General features: G+C 42.9%; 1 protein-coding gene across 1 annotated transcript; it reads right to left on the bottom strand.

Moving 5' to 3' along the window:
* Positions 1-5,543: 5,543 nt before the first annotated feature.
* On the bottom strand, positions 5,544-8,817 carry LOC117493378. Its single transcript, XM_034143908.1, has 6 exons — positions 8,784-8,817; positions 8,562-8,653; positions 7,629-7,823; positions 7,420-7,499; positions 6,544-7,308; positions 5,544-5,601 (listed from the first exon to the last, which is right to left on the bottom strand). Exons 1-6 carry the CDS (start codon positions 8,815-8,817, stop codon positions 5,544-5,546), a joined length of 1,224 nt encoding a protein of 407 aa, XP_033999799.1.
* Between the last annotated feature and the right edge of the window lie 1,354 nt (positions 8,818-10,171).

Here is a 10,171-nt window from a genome sequence, read left to right as displayed (position 1 = left end):
GAGCATACTTTTCAACAACAAAACCCCCATTGCAAACCTAAAGGATTTTACAAGTGGAAAATGGCTAGTGGCTGGTGTGCCTATATGAAGTCAATATTGTAAAAAGTCCTATCAGATTCACTTCATGCTCACCCTGTTCCTGTTTATCTTTAATTACTGCACTATTTTTATCATGACGCAACACCCACTCACTTACATATGACTCTGAAGACTGGCCATAATCGCTTGGTTTAACTCCTCATCATCAGATGAATGGTCAGAGATGGAACCCATGATCGAGAGGTAGGTAGTATAGTCATCATTCTGGTTAACTGTGGTAACATTATTAAAGTCAATGCCACTTGATGCTTGCTGAACTGCACTGCGCTGGGTCTCTCTGGCCATGCTGCCACTTGATTCTTGCTGAACTGCACTGAGCTGGGTCTCTCTGGCCATGCTGCCACTTGATTCTTGCTGAACTGCACTGGACTGGGTTTCTGTGGTTATTCTTCCATTTGAAGATTGCTGCTCTGCCCCGGCTCGGTTTGCTCTGCCACTTCTTGTGAAAGGATAACTTGAAACCAGTGGTGTTGATGCAATTTGGTTTCCTCTAGCCCTTGTCACACAGTCAGGGGTAGCCTGAGTGGAAATGTGCTGTTCACTGGATGTGGATTGTGTGTCTGCCATCATACCATCCTCTGAATCTGAGCTGTCAAACTCAAACAAAACATACAAACAAAGATGTGAAAAAATTATTAAAAAACATAATGTAAGGGGTTAAGTTCATTGGAAAAACAAGAAACCTCTGTGCTACAAACAAATTACAAAAAAATAAGTATCGCTTCATATCGTTTGAAATTGGTTATTGTATTTTTAAGCATGCTTGATGGCCTGATGTACACTGCCTTTGACTTAAAGGACACCTATCATGCTATATTTAAATGATATATTGTAGGGCCATACCTATATAAGGTATATTTATACGTTTCTGTTTTCAAAATACCAAACAGATCATGCATTTTAGCCATGCCTCATTTCGCTCTATTTGCTGTTCTCCAGCCCTGTTTTTGCAGGGGGCTGATTCTGTGAGCTGCAGCTGACCATGCCCCCCTGCAGGAGAGGGGAGCGCGCTCTGATCAAGTCAGAAGAGGGGGAGAAAAATAGATCTCCGTCCTCGATGTTTTATTATATTATTATATGCCTATAGAGTCGTTATTCATTTGTTTTAAAGCTCAATAAATAACAAAGAAGACCTTTGACTGGCACTTTTCAAATTTTGTCCGGAAGATTTAAACTTTAACGGACATCTTGACCGGCGAAAGAAAACTCTGCCGCACGGTCCCCTCGTTCTTTGGAAGAGGCGGAGAGGTGGGTGTTTGTCATCTGTGGTGGACTAACCGGAGATAATTACAGTGCTTGCCTCGACGGGGAGGGATTGCATTGAATTAAAGCAGCGGGAGCAAACGCTTGCCTCGGGGAGGGAGAAAAAAAAGCCACAGCGGAGAATAAACAGAAGGGTAACCATGGCAACCATGGGCGGGAAGTCTTCTTTGCTGCTTTTGTGGCAGACTACAGTGCCACTTACAGACCTGGCATATGTACTACAGCGTCTCCAGCGCTTTCGAGCGGCAATGGCCGGCCGTGGCCCAACCCCACATTCCCCTGATAGGTGGAGAGTTGGCCCAATAGCCGTAGCGCCACCGTCCTGACGTCAGGACAGTGTTCAAATCTGGATCAGTTTTTATCAGATCCGTTGCAGCCCCTTTTTTAGAGATTTGGGTATGGAGGAAAATAGAGAGGGTTGTGTTTTCTGACACTTGGTGAGTTCCCTGGAACACCGGGGACACATATTCATGTATAAAAGACGTACAAAAGTGCATTTTGCATGATAGGTCCCCTTTAAACACTTTGTGAATCAGAAAGCCATTCAGTTCCTGTCCCTCACGCAGCTTTGGTGAAACAAGTTTGTTTCCACATGGCATCAAAAGTTCAATACTGAAAATACACATACATAAAGTTATTCTGAAGCAATCAACTCATGAACAATACCAGACATAGCCTAAATATTCAGACAATACCTGACTCCCTCTGGAATGTTGTCCTTGAATGCTTCCCTTAGCTCAGCAATGACTGTCCTGCAGTCCCAGATTTTCTTCATCTCGAAGGCATTTAAAATAAAGCCTTTTTGATGAAGCCTTCTCTTTGTTTTGTGCTTACAAACTGCATCCCATTCTGGATGAGGTAACAGAATTACATCCTTGGTGAAGGTGGGGTGATTTTGGACAGTGCCAGTGTGGAGTCTATTTTTTATATAACATTACAAGATTCTTATTATTACATTATTTGCTTATTGTGCTCATTGTATGTGCTGTGACTTAGGAATAAATGGACCCAATCACGCCCCCCCCCCCCCCAAGTTTTGATGGGGAGCACAGGAACGGAGGGAAAAGTTACATGAGAAAGTGTTTAGCTTGCAATATTGAAAGTAGCAAGGTGGAGTGCAGAGACTGAGAGAACACAAAGAGGTAGTCAGAACAGCACATCGCACCGGCCTTGACTTTGTATGGGAGCCGCGTAATATATATCTTTTGCTCTCTTTACAATAAATAGTTCAACTTAAAAGTTGTCTGTCTTTTCTGGAATTCTGAACCCAACACCAGTGGTCCTAAAAAAGAAAGCATCATTATTGTTAGATAGATAGATTAGATAGAATAGATAGATACTCTGTAGATCCTGAGGGAAATGTTGACATCCAGTAGCAATATACATACAAACTAAACAACAAAAACAACAACCCCCCCCCCCCCACACCCAAACAATAAAAACACTTGCAATATTAGATTTAAAAAAAATACTAAAAGAGAACTGAGAAACTGAAAATTAAATTAAATCTGTAACAATTAAGTAAAAACTGTATGTGAGAAATAATACAGCAGGGCCTGAGAGTGTATTATCATTAGTAGTAGGAGTACCAGTCGCAGTTACAAGGTAATAGGCTCTGTGCACAAGATGGCGTCTATCAACTTCTGGCGGGTGGGTGTGGGGGCGAGTACTTCCGGTTTGAGTAGAGTTTTTACAGCTTGACAGTTTGACAGTTTGACAGTTTCTTATGACACACCAAGAGCAAGAATGAGCGGATTTCGGGGTAAAGAAAAGCGATTGGCCTTCCAGCGGGTAAGAAAGTCGGCACTACATTGCTGTGTGCCACTGTGTACGAATTCGGCCCATTATAATCGGGAGATAAGTTTTCATGCATTTCCCATTGATGCTGAGGTAAAGGCTCAGTGGCTGATCAAGGTCCGTAGGGACAATTTCAGCCCCACAAAAAATACCCGTGTGTGCAGTAGGCATTTTCGACCAGGAGACTTATTGGTCACAGCGGGAGGACTGCACAGAGTACAGAAAGGAGCTACACCTGTTCTCTTTGCATGGAATAACTACGAGCTACCTACACCAAGACGTAATGTTTGGGAGCGTCGGCCGAGGGCAGAGAGCCCCACCCCGGACTTGACAGCTGAGTACGAGGTGGAAACAGTTGCGCTGCCTGATCATGAGTACTGTTTAAATCCCGCGACGGCAGTGATGGCAAATCAGGTGGCCGACGAGAACGAAGCCTTGAAAATGCAGGTTAGGGAGCTCCAACACCAGCTGGAAGTGTTACAACTGCGATCTCGTTTCGGGATACAACGCCTGGCAGGGTCGGACGAGGACATTCGTTTCTACACCAGGTTTGTTTATAAGGCTATCAGGATGTTGTTATGGCCACTAGTTTGAAAAACACCTTTCATTTGGGGAAGCTAATTTAAGAAACAAAACAATGTCTAACATGAACAATATTACATTCTTAGATTTGCCACATACAAGCATTTCCTTGCCTTTTGGAAATTGGTGGAGCCAGCAGCCAACACCAAGATGGTGCGGATCACCAACGCCAAGGCATCTTCTGCCAGCAGCTCGGATTCCTCTCAACCAACAACAACGGTATGCAGCATACAAGCATGGATGTATATTAATAATTATGCACGCTGCGCACTATACCACCGTTTAACAAGTGCATCACAACACACACACATGCCACACACACACACACACACACACACACACACACACACACACACACACATACAAACGGAAAATGTGTTACAACTGTACCCGGTCTCCCTATAACAGTATCTACAGTATGCCTAACACTTATTTGTTTTCACAGAAACTTCCACCCATAGATGAGCTGCTGCTGTTCCTCATGCACCTGTCAGTGGGCCTACATCTGAGGGATCTAGCAGAACGGTTTGGCATTCACCGCACCACAGTCAGCAGAATTATTTCCACCTGGACACACTTCCTGTACCAACTGCTTGGAAGCCAACGTCTGTGGATCCCACGCGAAGTTGTCAGAGCTCACCTTCCACCAGAGTTTTCAGCTTTCCCTGACACACAAGTGGTGCTTGACTGCACTGAAGTATTCTGCCAGACTCCATCATCTCTCCTGCTGCAGAGTGAGGTGTTTTCAACGTACAAGTCACATGCTACATTCAAGGCCATGATCGGCATGGTACCACATGGTGCCATTACATTTGTGTCTGGCCTGTATGCAGGATCTATGAGTGACCGGGAGATTTTCAAGCTGTCTGGCATCGTGAGCCTGCTTACACCAGACATGGCAATAATGGTCGACAAAGGGTTCCTTGTGGACAATCTGGTTGAGTGCAAAGTTTACCGGCCTGCCTTTCTGTAAAAAAAAACCCAAATGAGCAGGGAGGATGTCAGGCAGACTCAATCCATTGCACGTCTGAGGGTCCATGTGGAGAGGTGCATCAGAAGGGTCAAAGAGAACAAACTCTTTGACAAAGCCATACCACTGTCTGTGTGTGGAAGCATTGAGGAGCTTTTCAATGTGGCTTGCTTCCTGGTCAACTACCAGAACGGACCACTGGTGAAAGCATGGGCAAGCCTGGGCAGCAATGATTAAAAGATTTCTTGCTCCCAAACCAATTGTGTATTTCATTGTGGTCGTTACAAAAAGCAGTCATACCATACTATGTTTAGGTACTAATGAATTATAACCTCAAAACAAATGCACACAAAAATAACATAGGACAATACATAATATAATAAATCCACAATATGATAACATTTTACAGATTCATTTAATACACTTTTACAAAACATAGGTTGATGTTATATCGGGGGGGAAAAATACATATTTAAACATTTCAATTATTTCAAAAATTGCATATTTAAGTAATGCTAGTTTATGTAACAGATGAACAGATCAATGCAAGATAAGTTAGTTAGCATCCACAACTTTTGTTAATGAATAACGTCATATGACATTAAATGTCTGCCAATAAATACCCCTTTCTTCCTCACATAGGTCCTTTGACTAAAGGATCTTTTTGACTTATAGAACACACTTGGTTCTGGTTTTAGCAATTGAAAGAACTATATACAGGAAAATATTCATGTTAGATCAGTAATGTAGTGTGATGTAGTGTGGTACACTAATGTAGTGTAGTGCATATCAGTCCATGTAAAAATAAAAATAAAAATAATCTCCCTTCTCCCTAATGGTTGTAGCCACCTCGCAGTCTCTGCAGATACGCTGTATAAGGATATCCTCCTCTGCAAAAACGACGAAATCGCACCACTCCATCCCTGTGAGTAGGAGCTGGCCTTGCACCTGCCAATAGTAGCTATTGAAGTAAAAAGATATGATTCTACACTGTATTGAAGTAAACATGTATTGTTTGAACTGTTTTAGGTAATCACAAACGGGTTTTGATAAGTCACTTAGAATAGGAATGTTATTCTTACTTTCAAACTCACTGATCCAGAGATTCTGTGTTTCAACACACCAACATCCTTCTTATCATCCATAAAAGCCAGATGCGGTTGTTAAGTCATTAAAGACATTGTTAAATAGGTGGAGAAGAGTTTAAATGTCTGAAGGAGGATAGTTTAGGTGAAAATATCCCCTGGGAAAGGAATGTAGAGTAAGATAAGGTAAAGATAAACATTGACTTTTGACCTGGTGTGGCTTGGGATCTCACTCTCTGGTCAGACCTCTGATTGAACCCGGCCAGAAGCGAATCCAGCTAGTCAGGGCACTTGGGGGAGGTGGTCAGTTTAAACAGCTCCTCCCCAGGGGCTCTCTAATTCGCTTGGGAGAAAAATGGGAAGGAAGACTCGACAAATCTCCGCCCCAAAAATAGATAGAAATACTGATGTTTGTGTGTGTAAAAATGCTTTTTTGGTTTGGTGAGTGGCAGGTCCTGATAACTGTGTCCGTATCGCATCACAAACCTGAAGTCACTTTCATCTCGTTTGATGAGTTGGCGGGTCCCGACGCATTTATCCGCATCGCATCACAAACCTGAAAGTCCGGAGTGCTCGAGTACTCTGTATAACTTGTATATGTGTTTGGTTTCCTACTAGAAGTAAACTCAGATAATTTGTTATAACTTTGATTCCGGTGTTTTCAATTCCTTTCTTAATTTAATAGAGATCCAGCCTCATCCAACGAACGGCGCGTAGCAGAGGTGTTCTACTCCAACACTATGAGACTGCTTCATATTTAATGTGCCACTTTGCATTTTTAAGTAGCTACAGTCCACATAACTTTTTGCATTTGGGCATTTTATTTCAACAAGTCCAAAAGGTGGGCTCTCAGTTGGGTCAAACACCAGACCGTCAGGAGATGACCCTAACCAGGGGGCATCTGGGTGAATGACAAACCCACACGGCCAGTAATTGGTGTTTTTAATCCGGCAGTATTCCTGGATGGCAACCGGTTCCAGTGCCAGTCCCCTCTTCATTGATGCCGTTTGCGCCACTCCCTTCCGAATCCGTTGTGCCAAGTTTTCAGCCGAACTCTGACCTCGAACATGGCATACTTCCCTGAAACGGGAAGAAGTTATTCTTGGCCTCCTAACACGGTGCCATTCCACACTGTCGCTCTGCTCCCTTGTGGCCACCTCGATTTTCTTTGCCATGAGCAATGTTGTCGCAAGTGACAGTAGATGGAGGTGCTGTTGGTGACTGCACACAAACTCACAGGTGGTAGGCTCCAGCCTATAGCCATCCACAGGTGGTGGAGGGGCATCTGGGTGACGCACTATAACCCGGCTAAGAGGTAGTGGATGCTGGTATGAGATAGGGCTACCTTCCTGAACTTTTCCAAAGGTGGAGTTAACCAGTGGCACGTCCACACTTATAGCCATGGTGGTGATCAGTGGTGCGATGTCTGCTGAGAAGTCCTTGTATACCTCGCTGACTTTGAGGACATCTGGGTCTGGCAGCTCCCCCCGCACGGCCTTGTAACGTGTACTCCTTTGAACATGTTTATATAATAATTAGGACTTTAAGAACAATTTTACACTCAGACAACAATCACAAAGTTGTTGCAGGCTACATACAATTACTTAGGACAATAGATATTACCTTACACCGTCAGCAACTGTAAACTGCTTTGGCTTAGTGGAAATGAACACCATGTCACTCACTCTGCCTGGTTTCACACCCTATTAATTACACAAAAGAATTGTCAAATTAATTGAAATGGTCATTGATGCAACATACTAGATCAGCTCTTGGCACAAAGGAAATACTCATTAAACCGTGGATTGGTTGTGAACACATACTGTACTTACCATGGTTCTTGGCTTGTGCCATCGCTGCTCTGTTTCAGTGCAGCTGAGGACAGGGGGTACAGCAGCCAGGTTGAGTGTGGAGTAGTGTGCGGTCTGGAACAGCAGAGCAACATTGTGGTTGCAGAGTGCTGTTCCAGCTACACAGGAACACTTTGCCACTGCAATCTCCACGGGTGAGCAGTTCTCAAAGACAATCTACACATTAAAATAAAATGTCAGTCATTTTACATTTAGAACACTGCTTCAATACAACACAGAACAATGAGAAAGCTGAGAGCAGGCTGATCAGGCAAGTAGTAGGTGTGGGAAAAGGCTAAACCATGTCAGGTTATCAGTCACATCACATACACAGAAGTTCTGCTGTTTGGAATACTGTAATTTAAGGACATTCAAACAGATAAACTCTCTCAGCTGTCTCAATTTATTATCTTATTATATTATAACTACATAAAATAGTGTTAGTAGAACGTTGAACAGCTTAACATAGATGTAGGGTACAAAACCAGCACTTACCTAACACTGGCCCATACAAATAACTGGACCCTACATGGATTATACTAACCATACAGTAAAGAACAGCAGCCGTCACAACCAGTTTCTGGGGTTTCCATGAAAGCAGAGACGTTTTCAACCTCTCATTAAGAATCTTTGATGAAAGCTAAGTTTGGGTTTAGCTAATGTATTTATCATTTTACACGAGAGGGTTACAAAACGAAAATAAATCTGTAGCCCCTTCATGCTACACACACATAGCTAGCTACCAGTTGATGTGAGCTAATTTATTGTCACTATGCAATCTGTTGCAACACGTCAGCTAGCTGGGCTTTTTTGAATCCTAAATCACAGGTTACCTACTCTAGCCACATCAAAACCCCAGAACATGAACCTGATTGAGGCTTTGAACCGATGAACACTTTTTATTTTCCTCCCTACTCTGAGATCGTGAGGCTTTTCATGCTTCCTCATGGACCTGTAACAGCTAGCCCTGACGCTCACTCTCCCTGAAGGTAGATCTTTGTTTGAAACTGTGGGGAATTGGACATCATTCATGTTATCCAAAACACGTAATAGTACATCATTAAAACGCTTTACACTGTATCAACACGGTCAAGTTGTCAAAGTTAGCCAGTAACTACAGCTTTGTTTGTCACTTACCTTCATAGTTGTCGATGTAACTGGATATGTACATCTTGAACCCCTTTTCTCTTTTGCTCTTCGGGGCTGAGCTTGCCGCTTGTACCAGCCGATGTACGTCACTGATGTTAACCTTCGGTAGGTCTTGGAGACATCGAGTGTAAAATAGTGCCATCACGTTAACGTTAGCCTTCTCACTTTGCGCTATCTGTATGCTATCTGTATGCTATCTATCTTGCTATCTATCTTGCTATCTATCTATCTCTCTATCTCTCTATCTCTCTCTCGCTCTCTATCTCTCTCTCTATCTATCTATCTATCTCTCTCTCTCTATCTATCTCTCTATCTATCTCTCTATCTATCTCTCTATCGCTATCTATATTGCTTCGCTATCTACCCGCTCTACCGTAGACCGGATGTTTACAAGCGCCCACTCAATGAACCGGAAATGGAAATACGTCATCCCGTGCAACTAGCCGATACCGTTATCCCCAACCATTAATGTATCGAAATTAAGCTTATGGTCTGAATAAGGGTTCCTGCAGGTTTCAAAAACTCAAATGCAAGACCACTTTGAATATAATTTAATACCTATTTCACGGCAAGAAAGTATGAAGGAAAATTGCTTTTTTAAAATAAGACTATTGGCCAAAACCAAGTCGTATTTATCTTTTAAAGACTTAGAAAGGGTTATTAACGCCTTTGTAACCTCGAGACTGGACTATTGTAACGCTCTGTATGTGGGTATGGACCAGGCCTCAATCAAACGCTTACAGCTAGTCCAAAACGCTGCTGCACGTTTGCTGACTGGTCACAAAAAGCGCGACCACATCACCCCTATTCTGGCCTCACTACACTGGCTTCCAGTTCGGTTCAGAATTGATTTTAAAATCCTTTTATTTGTTTTTAAAGCCCTAAATGGGCTGGCTCCGGCCTATATAACTGAACTGCTCCAGCGCTACACCCCAGCCAGAGCTTTAAGGTCTGCTGACCAGCTGCTGCTGGTAGTGCCCAAGACCAGGCTAAAAACCCGAGGGCACCGAGCCTTCGCAGCAGCTGGCCCTAGGCTCTGGAACACTCTGCCCCTCCATGTGAGGTCGGCCCAGACCCTAGGGGTTTTTAAATCAAAACTAAAAACACACTTCTTCTCTCTGGCTTTCTAGTTAGAGCGGAGCATGACTCCTGACTTTTCCGTGTGTTTTATTCTTCTTTTGTTTTTTAAGTTATATCTGTTATGTTTATATTTATTGTCGTTTATTGTGTTTTGTGGTAATGTTTTTTTATTACATGTACAGCACTTTGGCTCGACCAAAAATCGCTTTTAAATGTGCTTTATAAATAAAACCTGATTTGATTTGATTTGATTTGAAAATTGCAATGAAAGAAGAAATAAGTCCCAGAATTACTTA

Source organism: Trematomus bernacchii, unplaced genomic scaffold (genome assembly GCF_902827165.1).
Source record: "Trematomus bernacchii unplaced genomic scaffold, fTreBer1.1, whole genome shotgun sequence".
Classification (NCBI taxonomy): Eukaryota; Metazoa; Chordata; class Actinopteri; order Perciformes; family Nototheniidae; genus Trematomus; species Trematomus bernacchii.
This window is presented reverse-complemented; position numbering and strand designations above follow the sequence as displayed.

Coding starts and splice junctions, on each gene's coding strand:
- LOC117493378 (XM_034143908.1), bottom strand. CDS start 8,817: ATGTACATATCCAGTTACATCGACAACTATGAAG. Junction 7,309..7,419: donor ACAGTTGCTGACGGTGTAAG/GTAATATCTATT, acceptor ACATGTTCAAAG/GAGTACACGTTACAAGGCCG. Junction 5,602..6,543: donor GGCACATTAAATATGAAGCA/GTCTCATAGTGT, acceptor TCGTTTTTGCAG/AGGAGGATATCCTTATACAG.